The sequence below is a fragment of the Corythoichthys intestinalis genome, chromosome 9, assembly GCF_030265065.1.
Source record: "Corythoichthys intestinalis isolate RoL2023-P3 chromosome 9, ASM3026506v1, whole genome shotgun sequence".
NCBI lineage: Eukaryota > Metazoa > Chordata > Actinopteri > Syngnathiformes > Syngnathidae > Corythoichthys > Corythoichthys intestinalis.
Window position 1 is genome coordinate 42,659,497 of NC_080403.1, and position 27,116 is coordinate 42,686,612.

The 27,116-nt window shown below is 38.2% G+C and overlaps 3 protein-coding genes across 6 annotated transcripts in view; 2 read left to right on the forward strand and 1 right to left on the reverse strand.

Annotated features, from left to right (window-relative positions):
* Nucleotides 1–2,793: 2,793 nt before the first annotated feature.
* LOC130921866 (N6-adenosine-methyltransferase TMT1A-like) lies at nucleotides 2,794–10,497 on the forward strand. Its single transcript, XM_057846207.1, has 2 exons — nucleotides 2,794–3,332; nucleotides 8,382–10,497. Exons 1-2 carry the CDS (start codon nucleotides 2,838–2,840, stop codon nucleotides 8,613–8,615), a joined length of 729 nt encoding a protein of 242 aa, XP_057702190.1. The 5' UTR covers nucleotides 2,794–2,837; the 3' UTR covers nucleotides 8,616–10,497.
* Nucleotides 10,498–12,389: 1,892 nt separating this feature from the next.
* LOC130921780 (N6-adenosine-methyltransferase TMT1A-like) lies at nucleotides 12,390–19,803 on the forward strand. 2 transcript variants are annotated; one of them, XR_009064399.1, is made up of 3 exons: nucleotides 12,390–12,952; nucleotides 17,416–18,890; nucleotides 18,973–19,803. XR_009064399.1 is itself a non-coding variant. In XM_057846057.1 (2 exons), exons 1-2 carry the CDS (start codon nucleotides 12,455–12,457, stop codon nucleotides 17,647–17,649), a joined length of 732 nt encoding a protein of 243 aa, XP_057702040.1. In that variant the 5' UTR covers nucleotides 12,390–12,454; the 3' UTR covers nucleotides 17,650–19,803. The 2 variants fall into 2 exon arrangements, 1 of the variants encoding a protein (XP_057702040.1); XM_057846057.1 differs by having other exon boundaries at nucleotides 17,416–19,803.
* Nucleotides 19,804–21,799: 1,996 nt separating this feature from the next.
* Nucleotides 21,800–27,116, reverse strand: part of atf1 (activating transcription factor 1) — a 29,652-nt gene continuing 24,335 nt past the window's right edge. Inside the window, exon 7 of one of the 3 annotated variants that reach the window (XM_057846054.1) lies at nucleotides 21,800–24,583. In XM_057846054.1, the coding sequence (XP_057702037.1) occupies nucleotides 24,439–24,583 (145 nt within the window). In that variant the 3' untranslated portion in view covers nucleotides 21,800–24,438. The remainder of the gene's footprint in view (nucleotides 24,584–27,116) is intronic. The other 2 variants (XM_057846053.1, XM_057846055.1) reach the window with 2 other exon arrangements.

The window sequence follows — 27,116 nt, forward strand, 5'->3', positions numbered from 1 at the left end:
CCCATTGAAAATGAATGGGAAAAATTTTGGACGTCCATGGACGTCAATGGTATCAACTTACATAAGCGTCAATGGAATCAAAGTACATTGGCATCAAAAGAATGAACAAACATGAAGAAATGCCATTGGAAATGAATGGGAAGTTTGGACGTCCCTGGACGTCAATGGCATCACCCTCCATAAGCAGCAATGCAATTGGGGACATTTGGGGGACAGGTCCTATTGATATCTAGTCATTTTCTGTTGATTTGGGGAAAAAAAAAAAATTCCCATTGAAAATGAATGGGTAAAATTTTGGACGTCCATGGACGTCAATGGCAGCACCCCCCATAAGCGTCAATGGAATTGGGGACGTTTGGGATATACGTCCTATTGATATCTGGTCATTTTCTGTTGATTTGGAGAAATGTAGTTTTTTCCCCATTGAAAATGAATGGGAAAAATTTTGGACGTCCATGTAAGTCAATGGCGGCACCCTTCATAAGCGTCAATGGAATTGGGGAAGTTTGGGGGACACGTACTATTGATATCTGGTCATTTTCTGTTGATTTGGGGTAATTTTGTTTTTTCCCCATTGAAAATGAATGGGAAAAATTTTGGACGTCCATGGCAGTCAATGGCATCGACATCCATATAGTCAATTGAATCCAAGTACATTGGCATCAGTAGATTCGACATGCATGGCCGTCAATGGTATCAATGCAATGTAAATTCCATTGGAAATCCCATTGGAAGTGAATGGGACTTTTCCCATTCGAAATGAATGGGATAGTTTTTGGCAAATTTCCGAGGAAGCGTAATTTTTTTCCAAATTCTGTATACAACTTTTATGCCCCTCACCGTCCTGGAATTATGGATGCCCAAATTGTGTGATTTGGTCAAAAATTGTAGGACTAGATACATTTTGAAACTTTTTTTTTTTTCCGGAAAATTGCCGTTTACGGGCGAAGGGAAAATTTTTCGGGTCCGTTTGAAAAATTCCCATCATTGCGCGAAAATTCCGGTCGTGCCGATATTTGAACGGTGCCGATCGGTCAAACGGTTCGGGCTGTGCAGCGTGCATTTTTTTTTCATTCAAAATGAATAGGAAAGTTTTTGGCAAATTTCCGGGGAACCGTAAATTTTTGCCAAATTCTGTATACAACTTTTATGCCCCTCATCGTCCCGGAATTTTTGATACCCAAATTATGTGATTTGGTCAAAAATTGTAGGACTAGATACATTTTTTAACTTTTTTTTTTTTTCGGAAAATTGCCATTTACGGGCGAACGGAAAATTTTTCGGGGGATTTTGAAAAAGTCCCTGCGTCGCGCGAAAAATCCGGTCGTGTCAATACTTGAATGGTGCCGATCGGTGGTACGGTTCGGGCTGCGCGGCGCGCCGAAAAAACGCGGAGAATAATTTGATGATATAATAATAATAATAATAAGGCGAATAAAGTTGCAGAATAACAATACCTTGTTCTTTCCATAGGAAAGACCAAGGTAAAAATATTGGAGTAGAGAGACTGAAACAATTACATTTTGCGGCTCTCTTCGCCGCATTTTCCTCGTTTTGAATAATTCCCCCTCAATGGGCTGAATTCTAAATTAGACGAAACCATGACTCTACTGACGTCATCCTCATGTTGGGGACGCTAGAGCCCTATAATAGTAGGCGTGGCTAAACGGCAGTTTAAAAGACTAATTTTTCGTCATCTGTGCTGTGCCAAATTGTTGTATATAGTCGAATTGTCTCGAAATATGATTCTAATTCACATAATAATGCTACGTTAGACTTTTTTATCCTGTCGTACGCACTTTAAAGCAAAACACTACCGTTCTTGTCCACCGGGCGTCTCTAAAATCGATCAAAACTGAAAAGTTTAAGTGTTTAAATGGTGCTGCATAACCTCAAATGTTGATCACACAACACAACATACACACAAGATAATCATAATTAACGTTGTACATTAAAAAAAATAATAAAATTCGCGATCAACGTAATGAGCACTCCCGAATTTACCCTGTCAAATAATTAGGATCATATTCGTGAGAAAAGTAGTCCTGACCTCTGTTCACCGAATCTGTTTCGTCTTATTAATGGCCCGTCCCCAGCAAATAGTGTACATGCAGGTTATGCTGTTATATCGTCCCTACCAATGTGGAGACCAAACCTGCGCCCTTGCTGTACGATGAAACAGAAAGCAAAGATTTAAAAATTATGAATTTAACATAAATCGTAACGTTGTCCTTTATAAAATGTATGGACAATTCTGTTATTATTATTTATGACTAGATTTGTTTTTCTTAAGGGGGGGGGGGGCTGCAACGTAGTTCTAATTATAATTGGGATAGTTGATTTGATAGAGGTGTAATTTGAGTTACGAGTACCGCGTGGGAACAACTCAAACACGTAAATCAATGTGACCACTCACCACTGTAGTCAGGTTTGACCTCGTTGCGCACGGTAAACAGGATTTATGGTGATGGATTATTTGATCAACATCTGCTCTCTAGTGGCCATAAACGGAACCACAACTTCAAAATTAGCAGCGCTAGGACTACTTCCGGTTGTTGTTGTCGCAGCGATATCATATGAACTGTTTTAATGTTAAACGTGGTCTCAGTTGTTCAAGAGGAACGGATATAAAAACGAAAAAATAAAATAAAATAGAATTATTTCTCACTGCAACCAAACTGCGGTGGTGAAAACTTAACATTGCTCCGGCGGTAATCATGTCGACGTGTTTTATTTTGAAAGATAATAATTTCCGACTTTGTTTAGGTCGTGTTACTTAACTGCCCTGCTATCTTTATGACAGCAAGCGACCGCGACGACACTGTCACTGCTTCCAAATGTCTTTTTTGATGACATTTTGTACTTTAGTCGTCCGAGTATTTTGCTTTCCCTTGCACCTGCTGGACGCTGTGGGCTTGTACAAACACTACAAACGTATCGTTCCGTTGTTATTGTTTCGGATCACTAAACTGTACAACAAGAAGATGTACGAGAGAAAGAAGGAGCTGTTCGCATGTCTGTCCGATTTCAAACAGTCCGGACAAAATCTCACTATTTTGGAGATCGGCTGCGGCACTGGCTCCAATTTCCATTTTTATCCGAGCGGTTGCAAGGTGATCTGCACGGACAACAACGTGCACTTTGAGAAGTACCTGCGCAGGAACATGCGCGAGAACCCGCACGTCGCGTATGAGAAGTTCATGGAGACCTCGGCGGAGGACATGAGGTCATTTGAGGACTCGTGCGTAGACGTGGTGGTGTGCACGCTGGTGCTTTGCTCCGTGGACAATGTCCCAAAAACTCTGAAGGAGGTGCAACGCGTTCTGAGGCCTGTAAGTCCAGCTCCACAAATGGGATCATAAACTTATAATATGCCTTGTTATACTTCATATAGCTGGATTTAATACTATGTGCTCAGGGTTTAGGTACAAGTGTGTGGGGCTCATTTCGTGCTCAACTGCTAAGCATGTGTATAAAAACAGATAAGGTCTCCCAAGTTCTTCCACACCATATTCATTAGGGGTGTAACGGTACACAAAAATCTCACTTCGGTACATACCTCGGTTCTGAGGTCACGGTTCGGTTCCTTTTTGGAACAGTAAGAAAACAAAATGCAAAATATAAATGTGCTAGTCGTTTATTACACACCTTTGTGCTTTCAACAATGGGAACATTAGCCTATACAAAAGCTAGAATTCTGCTAAAAAAGTAGCGGGTATTTAAAGATAATCCAACAACAATTTGCCTTTCAGACCCCGCGTATTGGTCAGCTTTCTTTCTGAAACAAAGAAGAAAAAAAGTCCTATGCTAAAGAGAAAAGCAATCCCAATGACAAAGATTTTAAGATGTATTTTACAAATGAAATGCCTCAATGAATCATTTTTTTTCTTATGAACGGTTTTCAAAAGTTTTATTGGTGGATTTTCTCAAGTTAAAGCGCCACACAGAAATTAATAAATTTTATTGTGTAAGCAGGATCTGTGTATTATTCTTATTATTTAATTACAGATGTTTTAGCTCATTTCAATTTGTTTTATTTAAATGGGCTATTATTTATTTCATTATGTGGTTATATTAGGGCTGTCAAACGATTAAAATTTTTAATCGAATTAATTACAGCTTAAAAATTAATTAATCGTAATTAATCGCAATGAATCGCAATTGAAACCATCTATAAAATATGCCATATTTTTCTGTAAATTATTGTTGGAATGGAAAGATAAGACACAAGACGGATATATACATTCAACATACGGTACATAAGGACTGTATTTGTTTATTATAACAATAAATCAACAAGATGGCATTAACATTATTAACATTCTGTTAAAGCGATCCATGGATAGAGGGACTTGTAGTTCTTGAAAGAAAAATGTTAGTACAAGTTATAGAAATTTTATATTAAAACCCCTCTTAATGTTTTCGTTTTAATAAAATTTGTAAAATTTTCAATCAAAAAATAAACTAGTAGCCCACCATTGTTGATGTCAATAATTACTTACACAATGCTCATGGGTGCTGAAGCCTATAAAATCAGTCGCACCCAAGCGCCAGCAGAGGGTGGCATAACTCCATAAAACACAACAAGTTAGCGTTTCACTGTACTGTCATTTAAATCTGTCTGAGCAGGGCATCTGCGTTAATTGCGTCAAATATTTTAGCGTGATTAATTTTAAAAAATAATTAACGCCCGTTAACGCGATAATTTTGACAGCCCTAGTTTATATTTTACAAATGTGATGTAGTATTCATTTCTATTGTATATTTTATGTTGCATAACTTTAGTTCCTATGTGAATATTAGTTCCTACTTGTTTTGTTGTGGTAGGAGGGTTTTGTATTGAACACGGGGCCGTGTTGGTTATTATTATAGCAGAGATGACAGCAGTAAATACAACAAAGACAAGTCAACTGTGCCCCGATCTACCACTCAAGAGATCTGATGGACTCAAAAAGTAGGTTACGATTGCATATTTGTTTGAAAATCGACCGGATCCACCGTATTTTTACACGATTGACTTCCGGTCTGCCTGATCCTAGCTACCGGTAGTAGTACTGGCGCAGGAGAGTCGCGTCTCGAGTCAAATAATAAACTCTGCCGTTCTTTTCGCGTGCGTCGTGTTGAGTCGCTTCTGGGACGCGTCTAACACGCGGCCACACTGCGACTTTTGTGCATTGGCTGATTGACCTTAACGCCCGCGTTTCACTGCGTTCTCGCGGCGGCCATGTTGTCGCGCTGTTGACGTTTCTGGGTTATACTGTCCTACCGTGTTGGTCCTCATAGTAGAGAAGATGGAGTAAACCAGCAACCCTAATCATAAAGCAATAAATTCCACTAATTGACCCTGAAAAGGCATACGTGTGCAGTCAAAAACCATTTTAGGTGACGCCCTCTTGAAACTCATCAAGAAAATGGCAATATTTTACAAAAAAACTAATCAGAGCAAAGGGTGGCTACAGTGGTCCCTCGTTTTTTGCAGTAAATGAGGACCACAACCCACCGGGATAACTGAAAAAAAACCGCAAAGTAGCGCCCCCCCCCCCGACCCCATTTCTTTTTCAACGTACATTGGTACCTCGACATACGATCGCGTCGACACACGATCTATTCGACATCCGACGTAAAATTTGACTCGCCAGTCGCCATTTGTTTCTACATCCGACGACATGCTCGAACGCAACGTGGGGAAGTAAGGTAGTAGTCGAACTTTTTCTTAACACCCTATGTTATTTCCCAACGCAGAGAAGATATATCAATTGGTACCACTACGCACAGTCATGGCTGCACTTCCCATTATGCATTTGGGCAGAACAGTTAAATGGCTACAGTATCATTTACTGAAAGCTCAACAAATACACAAGATGGCAATATTTAGTCACAATATACAAAGTCACATTTATCCTTTATGAATTACAAGTCTTTCTATCCGTGGATCCCTCTCACAGAAAGAATGTTAATAATGTAAATGCCATCTTGAGGATTTATTGTCATAATAAACAAATACAGTACTTATGTACTGTATGTTGAATGTATATATTCGTCCGAGTTTTATTCATTTTTTTCTTAATGCATTGCCAAAATGTATATGATCAGGAAAAATTATCGGGAATGATTGGAATTGAATCGGGAGCAAAAAAAAAAAAAGCAATCGGATCGGGAAATATCGGGATCGGCAGATACTCAAACTAAAACGATTGGGATCGGATCGGGAGCAAAAAAACATGATCAGAACAACCCTAATTATTGTTATTACTATTATTTAGGGCTGTCAAAATCATCGCGTTAACGGGCGTTAATTATTTTTTAAATTAATCACGTTAAAATATTTGACGCATTTAACTCACATACCCCGCTCAAACAGATTAAAATGACAGCAAAGTGTCATTTCCACTTGTTGTGTTTTTGGTGTTTTGCCGCCCTCTGCTGGTGCTTGGGTGCGACTGATTTTATGGGTTTCAGCACCATAATTATGATTGACATTAACAATGGCGAGCTACTAGTTAATTTTTTGATTGGAAATTTTACAAATTTTATTAAAACGAAAATATTAAGAGGGGTTTTAATATAAAATTTCTATAACTTGTACTAACATTTATCTTTTAAGAACTACAAGTCTTTCTATCCATGGATCGCTTTAACAAAATGTTAATAATGTTAATGTCATCTTGTTGATTTATTGTTATGATAAACAAATACAGTACTTATGTACAGTATGTTGAATGTATATATCCGTCTTGTGTCTTATCTTTCCATTCCAACAATACTTTACAGAAAAATATGGCATATTTTATAGATGGTTTGAATTGCGATTAATTACGATTAATTAATTTGTAAACTGTGATTAAGTCGAATAAAAATTTTAATCGTTTGACAGCCCTACTATTATTATATTATCGTCATTCTGATTTTTATTCATAATGTATTTGCTTTGCTCTTTGTAATTTCTATAGTACCTAGAAATATTTTAGTAATCGACTGAAAATTCTACCGATTAATCGAGTAATAAGATGAAACATTTTTTTTAGGTAAAGAGCAATTATAAATATACATTAGAAAAAAAAAAGACATTTAATCCAATATTGAACCATTTTCAGTCAATCAATGTCTTAATTTTCGATGTACATTGTTGAAAACAGGCAACAATCTCAGATGTGACTAGAAAAAAAAAATCATTGCTTTCACTCAAAAAACTTCTAGATCTTATAAAAAAACAAACATATTTCTTACCTAAAAATGTGATTACGCTTGATATCACACATCTCTTGAAAGCTATGTGTTTTTCCCTCGTGTTACAATTGAATTTCCATTTGTGTCAAGCTATTTTTAAGTTCTAGTTAAGTTTTAAGTTAGTCTACACTGTAAGTACTGATAGGATTTTGAGTTTTTGCAGTGTTCAAAATAAATGCTCTGCTGTATTGGAGCACATTAGGGACCAGTGCTACTTGGTGTTCCATTCAGCAATGACTACTGAGCTAAAACTGACAGTTAGCTCTATTATGTTTTAATTTTACACCCTCATCACTCTACAGGGCTGTGTTTTTACAGATTAAACAAAGTAACAGACACGTTAGCCACGCATCGACAGTGGTCATAATCAGGAGAAACCTAGCCCTCCGAAGGGCTAACGTTACCTGAGCGGGTGACAGTAACGTTTTATTTATTAGCGCTGAGTCTACTGGCTGTTTACTAACGCTGCCTAGACGCGGCCGAGTTTGTCATTTCGCATCTAGTTCTAAATGCATGCGGTATCTATGAGACGCATCGGACACTACATGCTACCACACTAGCATCATGCGGGCGTAGTTTTTAGCAACATCGGCGTAGTATGTAACGGCTATCGGCTGCAGTAAGGTTTTAAAAAAAAAATTTTTTTAACGCTTCTTCCTCTACGTCAGCGCGTTGTCCCGCATTAAAAGTAGTCCGGGCGAAACGTGATGCTTAGATCTGGCAAAATTAAACGATTCCTTGAGGTGAATAAAATTACTCGGATCAGTTTTTAAACTCGAGTTGCTCGAGTATTCGTTTCGTTTCAGCTCTAATAGTAACACCAGTATTTATTAATATTTTGATTTTATTTTTGGGATGTGGGAGGAACCCAGGGTACGTGTTTAACATATTTATAATAACATAATAACACAAATAATAACATATTTTAGTAAAAGATAACAATTGTAGCGTATAGAGCGTAAAAGTGGTTAAGTCCAAGGTTCCCTTTAAACAGTTAAAACCACCAACCTAGAGTTTTAGTTTGCCCAACAATGCTGCACCTTTCAGCAAACTGTTCTCAATTATGGCGCATGATAAATTTTGTAGTTGCACAAAACAACAACAACAACAAAAACACAGAAATGTAGAATACTTAACAGATATTTGCCTTGCAGGGCGGAGCGTTCTTTTTTCTCGAGCACGTTGCCGCAGAGCCGTCATCATGGACATATTTCTTCCAGAGCATCTTGAAGCCGTTGTGCTACTACATCGGTGATGGATGCGAGGTCACCCGGGCAACATGGACACATCTGGAGGCTGCTGGCTTCTCTGACCTCAAACTAAGACATATAAAAGCGCCACTCATCTTCTTCAACAAACCACACATCATGGGCTATGGTGTAAAATAGATTTGTGGCCCACTCACCTGACACCGGAGGCCATCGCTTGTCACAGTTCTGATCGCTAGGCACTTTGATGCTCATTATTTTTTTAGTCAGGAGACTAAGGATATTTTATTTAAAAAACAAAACCAAAAAAAACACCTCGATGCACATTTTAGACAATTGAAACGGGCAGGTTTGTAACCAAAAAGCATTGACAACACACATTGAAATGAAGAGAACTGAGATCCAGTCAGACTCAAATGTATAGGTTGAATGTGTTGGGGAGTCTAAATACAGAATGTAGCTGAGGCTTTCTAGATATGGTTTGAAGTGTGTGGTGGCTACCACTACCATCACAATTTAGTGTTTCAAGATTTAGTTCATTATGCGATATTTTTTTGGACATGTATTTTCTAATGTGTGCACGTTTTAGTTAATATTTGTCTAATTGCTTACCGGTACTAGATTTTATTTGCCAATTTGAGGTAACGACCACAGCTGTGTAAGATCTGGCACCTACCATTCTGAAGGGGGGATATTTAAGTTGGTTTAATTGTGATTGTTTGGAGTAAAGTTTTCACTGTTTGTTTAAATGTATATTACATAATCATTGTTTGAAAATATGTATATTTTCTATCTATTGTCGTTTTATTACGTTGACAATGTTTGGTGAATTTATCTTACCTCCTTCAGGATGTCGTTAGTAGAGTCCGCCCTGATTTAAACGGCCACAGAGACGTGTCTGGAGGTTAGTTGGGTTGAAGCCTTTTGTTATGTTGGCCTCTTTTATGTTTGGCCCAAAGTATTTTGTTAAACTGTTTCTTTTGTGACTTTTATTAAATTGGATTTTCAACTAAGTTGAAACACCAGTGTACTCGTGTATGTTGGTCCACTACAAAGTGTGAAAACTGTCATTTTAACAGATAGTTTTTGATTAGGTGATCAGTGTACTTGTCCGCCATATTGGTGGTTGCAATCAGATTTTGTGTGCAAATCTCATTTCTTTATTTGGATCTTCAAGTTTCTCTCGTCTTGTTTTACATATTAGGGCTTCCAACTGGAAATGGAGGAGAAGTGGGCAAATGAAAAGAGAATTAGGAAAAGTTTGGAGATGTCAGATTTTATGATGATGGAAATTAATAATTGTCAAGTCATTGACATTATAATGTACAGTGGTACCGCTACTTAAGAACGTCTCTACATACAGAATTTTCAGGTTAAGACACACCTCAATGGGAAAACATTGGTAAGAAAGGCAAAAATAGAGTATGGCTGGTACTCGCAGCTTCCAGAGTTTACTGAATGTAACAGCTACTCTGCCATTGGCTATTGCCTAGCATTCATGGCATCCAGTTGGCTAAGAGGGACCTCTGCTGTATTTGTATATGTGTGTCCTCTCAATTCGCCCCTGGTGTTCCGACTGCTTTACATAAGTGTAAACTCTATATCAGTGTTTTTTTCGTCAACGATGACTAACGAAAATATTTTGTCGAAGAAACAATTGTTTTCATGACGAGACTATAACGAGCTAAAAACGTGTCTTGGCAGACTAAAACATAACACAAATGCCAGTTTTCGTCTGACGGGACGAGAACGAGACGAAAATGCGCCATTGTTTCTGTCACATGTCCACAATGTGACATTTGATGTGTTAGCAGTGCACTGTAACTAGTAGCGTTAGCATAGCATTCTCGTTAGCATTAGGCTATTGTTAATGGCGAGCGTCCTCTTAAACTCTCGGACAACTTTTTTTTAATTTATAGTTCGTGGCGTCCAGGTGGGTAATAATGTACTGTTTTAATGCTGAGGGTGCATTGTCACGTGAGATTTGTAAATGCTTGTATATGCTACAATATGTGCTTGTCAATTTTCAAATGTTTTAAATTTTTGGACAAACAAAAGTATTGAGTAAACGTCGACCAAAACTAGAAGTTTTCATCAAAAAATACTAAACGTAGACAAATACATTTTGAAATGTCAAAAATATGACTAAGACTAATAAGTATTATCGTCCAAAAGAGGAAAACGAAAATTAAAATGGCTGCCAAAAATAACACTGCTTTACATAAACTTTTATTCTTTGAAAAGCGCTATATAAGTATAACACCATATAACACCATATATATATATACTCTATTCTTGGTTTTCTACATTATAATAAACATAAAAACTGAGATGTGCATATGGTTTTTTTTGCATTTTAAAAGCAATTTTGGGGTCTTGAAACAGATTAGGGCGTTTACATGAAAAACGCGTCTGTACTTACAGAAATTTCAAGTTAAGAAACTACTTCTAGAACCAATTAATTTCGTAAGTAGAGGTACCACTGTATTTCTTTAGCATAATGTGGTTATGTAATTGGTTATCCTCAGGGGTGCACATATTTTTTTTGCCCAGGTTCTCAGAGGACCTGGAGATGTGACTTGGTCCTCATTGAGCTTGAGAGCCGACCCGCCTGATGCGATAAAATTATGACAAGCTTTACTTAGAGCCAATTACCTTTAATTAATTATATAAACAATTAACACTTGATTAACAACTGGCACAACAAAATTGCCATTACTTTGAAGAGAAATGTAAAGAAATAAACATAAAAGCACTAATTCAAAATAAAGGGCATTCATATGCGGCTCTCACATTAACTCCAAGCCTTTGTAAAAGTGGGATGTCCTCCTCATTGAACGTGCATGTTTAGCTTTGTGAAATGCGAGCAAAAACATGTTTGTCAGTGCATGGCGCTGTTCTACAATAACTTTATTCCGCCACTTGTCCATAGGGCGAGTGGGGTCCTGTCTGACATCGGTAGTTTGCCTAATTGCCACATGCTGTTTTTTTCGTGCTTTTCAAAAGTTTGGATGGCTAAAATTCTTTGACCTTACATAAAATGCGCTGGTCTTATTAGCGACATTTGGGATTCTCACAGCAAATGTTGCACCACATTTCCGTGCGAGCATCATTTGCTTCTAGCCATGGTAGCTCCTGCAGCCACTTTTCAGCAAAAGTCATTTTTTTTCGGTAGCTCCGGTGACGTCTCTGTCGTCTGTCTGTCTTTTGACGGGGGTGGGGGAACACGGAAATAATTACTCAGTGGGGCCTGCCTCTGACATTTTGAGAAGTTATTTTCTCGTGTCCGCCGCAAATACAGTGGTCAGCCATTGGTACGCAAAAGCGTATGGAAGCCGTTGAGGGCCAGCGCGTTTGTCTACGTCCAGTACGCATGCGCGCTTGCGGACCACTTATGTGCACCCCTGGTTATACTACAGTATAATAACAACAGTTCATACAGATAACTTTGTGCTGGGAAAAAAAAAATAACGTTAAAAGAAAAAAAATACATCGTAAGAAGTTACTCACAATGTTACTCATTACTTAAGTATTCTTGTCACTAAATACCTTTTAACTTGTACTTGAGTACATTATATGGATGATTACTTTTACTTTCACTTGAGTAATATTATTTTGAAGCAACTCCGCTCTTACTTGGAGTAAAATTTTTGGCTACTCTACCCAAATCTGGGTATAAATAAGTCAAAATTGATAAAACCACACTCGAGGGCTGTACATTAAAATTGAATATTAATTTAAATTAAAAAACAAGATGAAAATGAACTATTACTTATAGAATTTTGTGTGATTTTATTTCCCTATGTGAAGCGAAAAAATGCTCGCCGCTCACATTTCAGGATAATTTCGTTGACCTTTTGAAATTGATTTGGTTGAACGACTGATACACAGATTTTGACGCAATGGCGCCATCGTGTGGCTGAAGAGCGCTAGACACCAGGCGATTAAGTTTCTAATCTCCTAGAAGTGTATTTTGGGTTCCTTAAGTGATTGACGAGGATTGTCAAATTAAACAAATAATGAGATATTGGCTGTTGAAAGCGAGCAGGCTCTTCTGCTCCTTGCTGACTTTACCCTTGTTCCTGGCGCAGGTGTTCGGATTACGCTCCGCGTATAAGCGTGTCTTCCCGCTGCTCGCCTACCATATAACGTTTTCTTATAACGACAAAGTGAACAGAATGAAGAAAGAGCTCTTCCGGAACGTATGCGGGTTTGCCAACAGCGATGGCTCGCTGCGCCTGCTCGAGATCGGCTGTGGCAGCGGTGCAAACTTCCAGTTCTATCCGTATGGATGCACGGTGCTTTGCGCGGATCCCAACCCTCACTTCGAGACGTACCTGAAGAGGAGCATGGACGCCAACAAGCACCTGACGTACGAGGCCTTTCTGGTTGCCTCTGCTGAAGACATGAACGAATTGGACGACGAGTGTGTTGACGTGGTGGTGTGCACGTTGGTGCTGTGTTCGGTAAGGGACGTGAAGATGGTTCTTCGGGAGGTCCGGCGTGTGCTGAAAACGGTGAGTCTGCGATTAGTTGTCACACGAGACAAGTGGTGGACAGGGTTCTCAACTTAAGAAAATTGTTGAACTACAACCAGTCGTCCTCGTCAGGCGTTTTGAGCCTATATTGGAGGACGCAAATGTCGTGCTGCTGCCACAACTGAAAGACATCATTGTAAATGGCGGCATCTACAGGCGACATAATTTAGGCTATACAGTGATCCCTCGTTTTTCGCGGTTAATGGGGACCAGAACCTGCCGCGATAAGTGAAAAACCGCGAAGTAGCCCCCCCCTTTTTTTTTCTTGTGTTCCACGGATTTATTCAGCTTTATCATTGGAAAGAACTACATATAAGACTTTTTTTCCCACCAAAGTATAATTAGGCTCGAGCGTTTACGTCACAGCAGCACGGGATCGTGCGAGATTTGCGACAACGCAGCCATTGCGGAAGCACGTCTGCATCACGGGACATTTAAACTTAACGGCAAATATAATTGAACTACGAGTGCCAAAGATGGAAAGTTCGATACAAACTTGTTACCACGGCGAAGGACAGATATGTGAGCAATTTTAAGGATGTGAACAATGTTGACCCTCACGAGCAAGCCGAACACAAATTGAGTAAAGATGTCGACAAGCTTCCTCCACTACGCGAAATGGACATCATGCTGTATTTAGTGTTTGGTGTATGTTACTACACTCATCAGCAATTCCGAAACTACAAATCGCTACAAAGCTACGAACAGTTTTGCTGCAGATGGGTGCAGGATCTTCACATTATGACCATAGCAAACGGCAACACCATCTTTCTAGCAAAGGTAGGCAATGTGTGTTTACATTAGTCTATGACCACGGATGTACAAATTTTTTGTTGCATAAAATGTAGCCTGTGTACAAATTCTTTGCCACTCTCTCACGTCAAAATATTACAGCTTTTTCATTTAGCAACGACAGGAATTATGTCTTATGAAGACAATGCACATGAATGCATGCTAGTTGTTTAGCTGTAGCTATAGCTAACAACAGGCCGACTTAGGGCATAAAGTTACTGAAATTTTAGTAAACAAACGAAATTAACTTACCGGAGTGGAAGTGCATAGAGCAAACTCAGTGTGTAACTGGAGAATCAAACGTTATGCCCTTCCTTCTGTTCGAGGCCACCCATGCCATTCTTCGACGTTTGATAAGTTCAGATATGACCTTTCCCTCGCCTTTTCTCCATGTAGGGATCCGGAAGAAACTCAATGGTGTTCCGTCGAGCTGTACATTCTCCTTTTTATTCGATCGGTTGTTGCAATTCTTTACTGCACAGTAATTTCCAACCATTTTTAAAGAGCGACCTGTGTTGAAATGCCTAATTGTTTATGTTTCTCGCTTCCACAATGGCGATAGCGGCGGAAACCTCGCGAGTGCCACGTCATACGCTCGAGCCTAATTAACTCATTTGCTCCCAAAAACGTATAAGTACGTTCTATTTGTAATTGTTTCAGTGTCCCAAAGATGTATTTATGTCTTTTACGTTTGTTTTACAAGAGACATCGCTGGGTTTTGATTCAATTTAGCTCCAAAGCACAAAGCTGAAAATCCATTTTAAAGCAATAAAACTGGCCACTGGAGGGCAGTAGCGCATTTGGTAAGAGCCGCAACCCGACTCAACGACAACGAACGGCCGGGCTGCACAGCCGGGGTGCCGGCGGAAGACGACCGAATGGATGTCCATGATGCCAGGCGGCGGACGACCGAGCAGAACAACCTAGAGGACGCCCGGGATGCCAGGCGCTGGACGACTGAACAGAACGACCGGGAGCACCAGTGCAGCGGACGATACCGTTGAGTCCGTGCTGCTTGCCGAGCAGACCCTGCAGAGACTCAAAAAAATCCATCTTTATGAGACAGGCGGCAACGAGGGAAAAGTTTACCCGGCCGCGTCATCTCTCAGTTAGTTATGTGGAAATAAATTGTTACTTTGCTATCAAAAGCTCTATTTGTCTTCTTGTTTATGTTATTTTGTAAAAGGAAAACATTATTCAGATGTTTGGGATGTAACTAAAGCAAAAAATAGCTGTGTTAGAGTCATTATGTTTGAAATGTATGCTTTCACAAAAAGCTCAATTTCTATGCTTTTTCATCAGGAATTGGAAAATTGCTCAAACTAAGCTATTTTCTAATGCTGATTTCTAAAAATGGAAAAAGATATGAACTTGCTTTTTTTTCCTGCTGAAAAAAAAGAAACTAATCTTTCTTTTGGTGGGTTCCATGTCTATATAGCAATAGAATAGATTTTTCTATGGCCTTTAAATATCAGCCAAAATCCAGTAAAACGGCCGGGAGCAAAGGGGGTTGCAACCGGTGAAAATAGCTGGGAGTGAATGAGTTAAAAAGTTTATTTAAATAAATGGCCTTTAAGCACATCAAATGTAATAATCATGTTAAGTTTTAACATGTTACTGTACCACTGAATTATTTTTTTAAACAAGAATAAAGTAGAAAAATGCTTTTCTTTATTAAATGCTACATTGAGTAAGTCCACTCAAACCCGCTCCAGCTGCTCACTTCCACTCAATGAGTTGCCACAGCAACAGTTTAAAAAGTGAAACGATGATTGACGCATGCAGCACTTTGAAGTTTCGGCTTCCATGTGTCTCTGGCAAGATCAAACCTTAACGTCTGTCAACCATCGTTAACTTCAATAAGCAACTCCAAGCAACACTGCTTGACCAAGAAAAGCGGCGAGAGTGAGAGACTACGTGATCGAATCGGGACAACTCTATAAAATACTGCATTTATTTATTTTTTTATTGGAAAAAATCCGCGATGGACTAATGGCGCTAAGTTTGAAGCGTGAAGTAGCGAGGAATCACTGTACGTCCTAAGTAAAAATTTCACACGTTCTCAATACTGCACTTGACTTTTAGCTTTCATGCATCATTTTTCATAACATTGGATGCCATTTAACCGGGTTTGCATGACAATTTGCATTGACAATGCCCAGAATGTAATTTATTTGTAATTAGGCTCCTGTAGTTGACTGGTGGCAATTTGCCAGTGGTGGATGAAGTACTCACTTTTTTTTTACTTAAGTAGAAATACAGGTACAGGTGCAACAAATACTTAAAACTACAAGTATCTAAGAAAATACTCAAGTAAAAAAAAAAAAAAAAGTAATTGCTTTAAAATTTACTTTGCAAGTAAAAATATTTTCTCCTGATGCAAATATGTAACATACTAACTGTACGCATATGTTATATATTGTACACATACATAGGGCGGAAAACACAGACCGAAAAAGCAGTTTCTGCTCTTGCACTCTTTAAAAGAAACTGCTGTATTTTATGCCAAAACAACTGTTGTGTTTGATAGAATAATATGTCTATATGCTGCCATAGCAGATTCATGGCACATTAAGCCCCCGAACTATTTTTAATTTGTCCATTTTACCAAGGAAACCCCGTTTACAAACGTCGCGCAACAGCTTTTGTTTCAACCCAGCCATAAAATGAAGGTATTATATTTATTGTTCAAAATGTCTGTCACGTTTAGCTTAGAATCATTAATTGATGTTTAATATTTTGTTTAAAAAAATAAATTAAAAAATTAAAAATTATTCACTCGCATATTATAAACTTTTAAACAAATTACTTCACAATGGAAAAAAATGGTGTCTGAAAAAAAGACAGATCTACCTCATAACTCCCTTACTTGTATTTTTTTTTGTAAGTCGCATTTTCTCCGATATGTTAGATGATAATCGATCCAAACAAAGAAAATTTTTTAAAAAACCTTTAAAAGGGAAAATATATGAAAAAGAAAATCTCGACCACTCCTTGATGTCTGCAATTTCTGCATCGCGACCCATGTTATATTACCATGTTTCACCCATAAAATCCCCCCAAAATCCAGCTGTGGCCATTCACACTGTGTCTTGACACTCAGTGATACATCTACATGGAGTTTTTGGATCGAAACAAGATAAGTACGCAATGATATCTCGTTAAAAGTCATGGCGTCTGTAATTCTGCTCTCGTGTGCGCTCACCTCCAGATAGGGTTTTGCTGTTTGAAAACATTTTTAAAAATGCCCTCCCCGTTAAAAATGTTTCTTGCCCCAGAAAATTGAGATTTTAAGCTTTCCAATGATGTATCACACATGCATATCGGACATTTTTGAAATTTGGCCAAATTGGGGTCTCAGAGCAGAACTTCAAGTCACCTGAGTGTTTTCCGCCATAGATCTGAGTTTGATAGTGGATGAAATTGAAGTTTAGTTTGGTGGGGTTTACCTTAAACTTGTTAATGGCCAGACTGTAGTCTTTGTACTTAAAATTTTAAACTGTGGTGGTGGGAGAATTGGAGGAAAAGCCATGCAAGCACAATCACCATGCCAAAAGGCCAGAGCAGACTGAAAAAAAAAAAAATCAAAGTATGTGTTGCCTAGGAGTTAAATGAGGAAAAATTATCTAAAATACTCATTTATCTTCCAGGGTGGAGCCTTCTTCTTTATGGAACATGTGGTGTCAAAACCTTCAACCTGGACATTCTTCCTCCAACACACACTCGAACCATTATGGTTCTACATAGGAGATGGATGTACGATCACAAGAGCGACATGGAAAGATCTGGAGACCGCTGGCTTTTCTCAGCTTCACCTACAACACATTGAGGCTCCAGTGACCTCGGTAATACGACCACATATTATGGGATATTCTATCAAATGACTGTTGGTAAAAATTCATACAGAACAAAAAGGCAGTCCCCAGGTTACGAATGAGTTCCGTTCCCACGCTGGCGACGTGACCCGAATTTCCGTGCAAGTCAGAGAGCACCCTTTCATTAAATTTCAAAATAACAATCCAAAAAGTGCGAAAGTATTGTATTTTGTTTGTTCATGGAGGATACACTGCCCTCTCGTAGCAGCGTTGGGTCTGGCTGGACCGTCCCTTTGTATGATTGAGCAGCAGACTCAGACGTCTCACATATTAGTCCTTCTCAAAAAATTAGCATATTGTGATAGTTCATTATTTTCTGTAATGTACTGATAAACATTAGACTTTCATATATTTTAGATCCATTACACACAACTGAAGTTGTTCAAGCCTTTTATTGTTTTAATATTGATGATTTTGGCAAAAAAGTCAAGAAAAAACAAAAATCCCTATCTCAAAAAATTTGCATATCATGAAAAGGTACTCTAAAGTAGCTACTAACTTAATCATCCGAATCAACGAACTCCCACCCTGGTTCAGTACTCAAAACTGCAATCATGGGCAAGACTGCCGACCTGACTGCTGTCCAGAAGGCCATCATTGACCCCCTCAAGCAAGAGGCTAAGAAAACATTAGACTTTTACATTTTTAGATTCATTACACACAACTGAAGTAGTTTAAGCCTTTTATTGTTTTAATATGGATGATTTTGGCAAAAAAAAAAAAAAAAAGAAAAAACAAAACTCCATAACTCAAAAAATTTGCATATTTCATCCGACCAGGCCCGGAGTGACTAATCGGGAGCTTCTGGACGATTCCAGAAGGGCCGGCCGGCCAGATGGGCCGGTCCGGGTTTTATTAAAAAAAAAAAAAAAATTACACTGTTATCATTTTTTGTTTGGTATTTATTTGTGACAGTGTCACTGAGTATAACTTACATTCTGTTACCGCTGTCCCTGTGGGCCGTCTTAAAAAAAAAAAAAAAAAACTATTTTTTTTTTCCAGACTCATCCTCACGTGAGCAGACGAAAACTACAGCATGCAGCTCCGCCCCCTAATTGTAGTCTGTATTGAGCCAAATTAGCTGCTAATTCGGTGCTCGGATGGATAAAAAGAGCAAGGGTGGCGCTGAAAAATAAGAATTAAAAAGAGAAAAGCACTCGTGAAAGAATCGGCAAAATGCGCAAAAATAGCTGTTTTTTTTCATGCAACGACCTTGCTGCCTCAAACTACAGAGGATTACAACGAAAGTGGTAAGGCCAGATGGCGAATAAAATGCAACTTGCACCGTGTGATACGACAATATGTAATTGTGGAAACTTTGGCTTCTTGTAGCACCTCACAAGGGATATGTAGCAGCAAGCATTAGCCATAATGAACACACCACAGGTGCAGAGCTGGAAGGTAGGATTGCCATGTCGTTCAGCGAGTTAACATTAGAATTAATGTAATCATTTACGTGGCGTTTTTAAAGTGGAAATGGAAAATGGATAATAGTATCATTAGAAGTTGTTACAATGTGCAATACGTATTCTTTATTTTTCATATTGTTATGTTGCTATGTTTGTTTTATCTGTAAGCACTCATTTTGTTAATATTTGATGTTGCAGAAAAGGTCTTATTGATTCATTTATTTTAGGGCTGTCAAAATTATCGGGTTAACGGGCGGTAATTAATTTTTTAAATGAATCACGTTAAAATATTTGACGCAATTAACGCACATGCCCTGCTCAGACAGATTTAAATGACAGTACAATGACATGCCCACTTGTTAATTGTGTTTTATGGAGTTTTGCCGCCCTCTGCTGGCGCTTGGGTGTGACTGATTTTATAGGCTTCAGCACCCATGAGCATTGTGTAAGTAATTATTGAGATCAACAATGGCGGGCTACTAGTTTATTTTTTGATTGAAAATTTTACAACTTTTATTAAAACGAAAACATTAAGAGGGGTTTTAATATAACATTTCTATAACTTGTACTAACATTTATCTTTTAAGAACTACAAGTCTTTCTATCCATGGATGGCTTTAACAGAATGTTCATAATGTTAATGCCATCTTGTTGATTTATTGTTATAATAAACAAATACAGTCCTTAAGTACCTTATGTTGAATGTTTATATCCATCTTGTGTCTTATCTTTCCATTCCAACAATAATTTACAGAAAAATATGGCATATTTTATAGATGGTTTGAATTGCGATTAATTACGATTAATTTTTAAGCTGTAATTAACTTGATCAAAAATTTTAATCGTTTGACTTTATTTTTCAAATGTATCATTTAATATAGTTTTTTTTTTTAAATCCATTTTTAAATTTGTTCAAAATATGTTGTGTTGCACTTGTTAAAATAGAGCCACCTTGTTAAACAACCATTACCTGCACTGAATTGGAATACACAGAATTACAGTACACGGCTTTAGAGAACACTGAACTTAACACGTGTATGCATAATGACATCATTTTAAATGAGTGGGCCGGTCTGAGGCATGAAATTCCAGGGCCGAAAATGAGTCCCACTCCGGCCCTGCATCCGACCAATACAAAAAAGTGTTTTTTAAATACAAAAAAGTCAACCTTCAATTAATTATATCAGCTATGCACTCAATACTTAGTCGTGAATCCTTTTGCAGAAATGACAGCTACAATGCGGCGTGGCATGGAGGCAATCAGCCTGTGGCACTGATGAGGTGTTATGGAGGCCCAGGATGCTTTGATAGCGGCCTTAAGCTCATCCAGTGTTGGGTCTGGTGTCTCTCAACTTCCTCTTCACAATATCTCACAGATTCTCTATGGGGTTCAGGTCAGGAGAGTTGGCAGGCCAATTGAGCACAGTAATGCCATGGTCAGTAAACCATTTACCAGTGGTTTTGGCACTGTGAGCAGGTGCCAGGTCGTGCTGAAAAATGAAATCATCTCAATATAGCTTATCAGCAGATGGAAGCATGAAGTGCTCCAAAATCTCTTGATAGCTAGCTGCATTGACCCTGCCCTTGATAAAACACAGTAGACCAACACCAGCAGCTGACATGACACCCCAAACCATCACTGACTGTGGGTACTTGACACTAGACTTGAAGCATTTGGGCATTTCCTTCTCCCAAGTCTTCCTCCAAACTCTGGCACCTTGATTTCCGAATGACATGCAAAATTTGCTTTTATCTGAAAAAAGTACTTTGGACCACTGAGCAACAGTCCAGTGCTGCTTCTCTGTAGCCCAGGTCATGCGCTTCTGCCACGGTTTCAGGTTCAAAAGTGGCTAGACCTGGGGAATGTGGCACCTGTAGCCCATTTCCAGCACACGCCTGTGCACGGTGGCGCTGGATGTTTCTACTCCAGATTCAGTCCGCTGTTTCTGCAGGTCCCCCAAGGTCTGGAATCAGCCCTTCTCCACAATCTTTCTCAGGGTGCAGTCACCTCTTCTGGTTGTGCAGCGTTTCCTGCCACAGTTTTTCCTTTCCACTGAGGTGCCTTGATACAGCACTCTGGGAACAGCCTATTCGCTAAGAAATTTCTTTCTGTGTCTTAGCGTCTTGCTTGAGGGTGTCAATGATGGCCTTCTGGACAGAAGTCAGGTCGGCAGTCTTGCCCATGATTGCGGTTTTGAGTAATGAACCAGGCAGGGAGTTTTTAAAAGCTTCAGGACTCTTTCGCAGGGGTTTTGAGTTAATTCGTTGATTCAGATGATTAGGTTAGTAGTTTCTCATGATATGCTGATTGTTTTGAGATAGGGATTTTGTTTTCTTTGACTTTTTGCCAAAATCATCAATATTAAAACAATAAAAGGCTTGAACTACTTCAGTCGTGTGTAATGAATCTAAAATATATGAAAGTAATGTTTATCAGTACATTACAGAAAATAATAAGCTTGATCACAATATGCTAATTTTTTGAGAAGGACAAGTAGATAAAGGATAGCTGCGCACTGGTTTGGCCCACATGAGGCTGTAAGTTGTTTCAGCTAATATATCTTTGTGTATGCATTTGTAATTAAGTTTACAGCTATAGTTTGTGGAGTTACGTGTGAGAGATTTGCTATGAGGATTGTAAATACGTTAGCATTTATAGCATTTAAGCTAGCGGACTTTTGTTAGGCAAATTTAATCTACTAAATGTACATATTGATCAGACTAGACATATGTTTGAACACTAATTGTTTTGTGTAAAGTATTTTATTGTTAGAATGCGTGTTTCTGAACATAACTGTACATATGACTGTTACAGCTTTACAAATTGTCAAGAGTGATGGAACTAAAAAGCTTAAAAAAAAGCACAATTGCCTTGTTTGCTATTTGTCAAACTGAGCAACTTCACGTTTAGTGAGGGCAGAACACGTGTCATATTAATAAAGTAAAAAAATATATACTCCGATGTACAATAAGGTACTGTTTATGCAACGACAATAAAACGACTGTAGACAAAATGGTGCATCAGACTCCTGCATCGTAAAAAGTCGAAATCGTCTGAGTTGAGTACGTCGCAACTCGGGGACTACTTGTATTCCTACGCTTGTCACAAATTATGAACAAGATACAAAATATCAGCCAAAATTAGATGAGATTGTTTATGTTTCAGGGTAAGCAAGGTATGGCCTGAGCACAAATAAGCCATTCGGACTCACCATGCACTTGCATACCTGTGAAGTTGTACAGTTTCGGCGTAATTTGTACAAGTGAGCACTGTTTTTTAAATGTGTACGCCGTACGTTCAAAATCTGTACGTTTTTCGTGATTACGTTTTTTTTCCCTCTGTTCAGATTTTGTCACCTTTTTGGCAACGAGACAATGTGCGTTACTTCGTTGGTTGAATGACACGAGAAAAGTCAGAGACACTGAGATCGAAGTGTTTGTTGTGACGCTGTTGCAAACGCGATGCTAGGCTAGGTGGCACCAATATTTCCTGACTGTAGCCGGCAGCCTACAATCTACACCTAGATATCTCATGCATATAGACCTACATGCGAATTGACAAGACTCGGTGGCGTGAGTAAACAGCCGCCATTTTAGAGCAGTACACTTCTCAGAAAGGCTCTGTTATAGTGAACCTTCCTAGCGAACCTGAGTAACTTTTTATCTAAAATACTCCTCAATCGGCAAAATCTTGACTTGAATCCATCTTTAAATTATGAAACAGCTTTAAAACTTTCACGTCGAAATGAAATAATAAATTACTTCCAAACATAGCAAAGGTTACTATGTTTTGTTTTGTTTTTTAATGAAAAAAAAACAAACATGAAATAACACCAGTTACTTTGCCAAAGTAACTAATTACTCTTATATTCAGGTAACTGAGTTACTAACTCAATTACTTTTTGGGAGAAGTAATTTGTAACTAATCAATTACTTTTTAAAAGTAAGATTAACAACACTGGTCATAAAGATGAAGTCTGCAGAATGAAAAGTGACGAAAGCAGAGATTTTATTCTGCCAATTTGTTGCCGAACACAATTTGCCCGCAACTTATGCTGATCACTTCTCAGAGTTAGCAAAAGAAATGCTCCCTGACTCAAAGATTGCGTCGGTGAGCTAATTTTATCAACTGACCTTTTTAATTTATAATTGGACATTCTAACAAACTACCTTCAAGTCAAACTGAATTGCAAGCTGAAGTGCCATGAAGTGCAGCCATCAAGACATGATACGAAATTGCCAAAAGTGCTGCATACAATTATAACAAGTCACTTTTAATTTTAGTAATCATGAAAGATATTGTTCTTTGATTGCTCCAGGTTATGTTACAATATTACCAATAAATTCATATTATTTTAAAAATTGAGTTTTAATTTTAATTCATATTGCACGCTATATACAATGTTGAAAGGTTCATCACCAATTTGTAAGGGTATATGTCACTATTTGTAAGATTGCTAACGGCCTCGGGTTGACAGGTATGCACTCGTAAAAACAAACAAACAAAAAAAAAATATATATATATATATATATTTTTTTTTTTAATTGGTAAAAGAGTATAAAAGATTGGAAACATTTATATTTAACCCATCTTGTCAAGAGTTAAGGGGTGCAGCCCTAAACTAGTCGATTATTTAACCCAAAAAGGTTCATATTATAAATAACTCTTTGCTTGTTGATACATTTTATATGGACTTTTGATAGCCTACTCTTTGCTATGATGTTAACCTGTGCCAAAAATGATTACCAAAACCAAAGTGAAAATATATATTATTTACTTACAGAATCAGCAACATTTCATACACTGTTCCACAGCCTCACCCTTTTCACGATGAAATAAAATATTACTTGGACTCTGTGCAAATTTTTACCAGATTGTCTAGGACATTAATAGCCAATGGACAATCACACTATATTTCAGTTACCCTTTATATCCCATTGACAAAAATAAGGAATGAAAACTGTAACATTTCCTTATTGGGGAAAAAGAGAATTTTCTTTGAAGCAAATATGTTCACATAGAACTAAGTCAATTCTGTAAATGCTCATAGTAGGCCTAAAACCACCCGACATTTTTTAAAATCACAAAAACATTTAAGAAATTGAACAACATTTAGAAATTGAGAGTCAAAAAGCAAAAGCTCATCATTTGGAACCTCCCAGTTTAAAAATATACACAACTATAAATGTTATAGCATTAGTAAATAAAAAAATTAGCTGGAAAAAAGTCCAAATTCATTATGTTTAGATATATGTATATATCATCATCGTTATATCAAGCGGAGTAAAAAGATGGTGGATCTCAACCTGAAGCGTTCCCAGAAACATGACTGCATCCAAAGAGCTGAGAGCTGTTCCCGCTGACACAATGTCTGTGCATTTAAACAGTTTAACCTGTTTTGACACAATAAAGTTCCTTTAAGCTTTTCAGTTCCTCAATCAGGGTTTTGTTTTGGTTCTCAAGCACTGCCACTCGATTCTCAAGGCATTTGACATATTCCTTTTTCTTTCGTCGACACTCCCTAGCTGCTTCCCTGTGGTGAGGAAGGAACGTGGTCAGTAAAAATAAAGATGTTTTACTCATTTGCTGTAAGTTTAATACAGTCATGTGAAAAAAATTAGAACTCCCCATTAAATATTCAGTTCTTTATTAGGAAATGTTCACATATCAATCTCTGATCTTGTTTTTCTTAATCTCTGGGAAGGAAAGTTATTTAATTGCAGATAAACAAAAAAATTAACATTGTTTTACTCATTAAACCAAATATATAAACAAAAATGTATATTCTAACTGAGAAAAAAGTTAGGACCCCATACCCCGTAATAGCTAGTGTTAGCCGCTTTGGCTGAAATAACTTCAGTGAGACGCTTTCTGTAGCCATCCACCGGTCTTTGACATTGGGGCAAACTTTCTTCAGACCAATCTTTATCGCAGAACACTTTCAACAGTGACTGACTGTTGAAGTGAGAGAAAACATCACGGTGAGTTCAAAGGAGCTGTCTGAGGCCTTCAGAAAGAAGATCGTAGACGCTTATGAGTCTGGTAGGGGTTTCAAAAGATCTCAAAAGAATATAAAATCAGCCATTCCACTGTCCGGAAAAATAGTCTACAAGTGGAGGACATTCAAAACAACTGCCAACACGTCCAGGCCTGGCCGTCCATGCAAGTTCACCCCGAGAGCAGACCGCAAGATGCTAAAAGAAGTCTCCGAAAACCCTAACCCTAAAACCTACAGCAGGCTCCTGCTACTGTTGATATGAAAATGCATGCCTCTACATTCAGAAAGAGACTCCACAAGTTTAACCTTCATGGGAGGTAGGCCTGAACGATATTGGAAAAAACTATTGCTGCGATTTTTTGGGGGTTTGCGATATTATATTGCGATATTTAAAAAAATATGTATATATATATATTTTTTAAAAGAAATTTTCACTAGATGACTTAAATAGCTGTTTGGAAAGACTTTGGATGACTCACAATGAACAGTGTACAGTGATCCCTCGTTTTTCACGGTTAATGGGGAACAAAACCCGCCGCGATAAGTGAAAAACTGCTAAGTTGCACACCCCGACCCCCCAAAATTTTTATTTTTTTGTGTGTGTGCTCAATGTATTTGTTCAGATTTAGCATTGGAAAGAGATACATATCAGGCATGTTTTTTCTCACTTTTTCCCCAAAGTATGATTTTTAAAAATGTATATACATATTAATAAATGGTTTAAGCACTTCAAATGTAATAATTACGATCAGTTTTAAACATAACTGTCCAACCAAATCATTTTTGAACAAGAATAAAGTACTGTAGTAGAAAAATGCTTGGCTTTATTATTACTTCTGTTCATCTACCTTAGCTGTGACTCTTGGTGGACATGTAGAAATTACAAACTCCTCATGATCACTTCTGGCATTTAATTTATGTCTCAAACATCTCCACACGCACACACATTCATTCCAAAGTGGCTTCCTTGCAGAAACTGTTTAACCAGTTAAACGATGATTGACAGCTGCTGTGCTGTGATGTCCACTTCTTTGGCAAGATCAAAGATACCAGCATCGTTAACTTTAATAAGCAAGTGCTGCAGTGACTGTGAGGTTCAAAGAGCTGGGATAGGGAGGGTGTGAGGCTCTGCGCAGAGCGGAAAGCAGGGCGTATGTGGATTAAAAAAAATAAAAACTATAACACGTCCTCGCGATGGGACTATCGCGCACGCACACATCGCGATGGCGATGTTTAAACGATATATCGTTCAGGCTTAATGGGAGGTGTGCAAGAGGAAACCTTTGCTCTCCAAGAAGAACATGAAGGCCAGACTCAAGTTTGCCAGAGTGAATGTAGACAATGACCAGAACTTCTGGAATAATGTTCTTTGGACAGATGAATCTAAAACTGAATTATTTGGACACCAGAACAGAGGACATGTTTGACGTAAACCCAATACAGCAGTCCAGGAAAAGAACCTCATACCAACTGTGAAGCATGGAGGTGGAAGTGTCATGGTTTGGGGATGCTTTGCTGCAATAGGACCTGGTCCTTTGTGAAAAAATTAAAGCTTAAGCAAAACTGGACTCTGCAAAATTACAATGACCCAAAACATACCAGTATATCCACCAAGGACTGGCTGAAAAGGAACAAAGTCCTGGAATGGCCGAGTCAAAGCCCAGATCTTAATCCCATTGAGACGCTGTGGGGTGACTTGAAACAGGCTGTGCATGCAAGAAACCCTTCAAAATTCTCACAGCTGAAAGTATTCTGCGTTGAGGAGTGGGGGCAAACTTTCCTCAGACCGATGTCAAAGACTGGTTGATGGCAACAAAAACCATCTCACTGAAGTTATTCGAGCCAAAGGGGGTAACATTAGCTATTAGGTGGTAGGGTGTCCTAACTTTTTCCTCAGTTAGAATATGCACTTTTGTTGATATATTTGGTTTAATGAGTAAAACAATGTTAATTTTTGTTGTCTACCTGCAATCAAATCGCTTTATTTCCCAGAGATTAAAAAAAAAAAAAAAAAAAAAAAAAAAACAAGATCAGAGATTGATATTTGAACATTTCTTAATAAAGAACT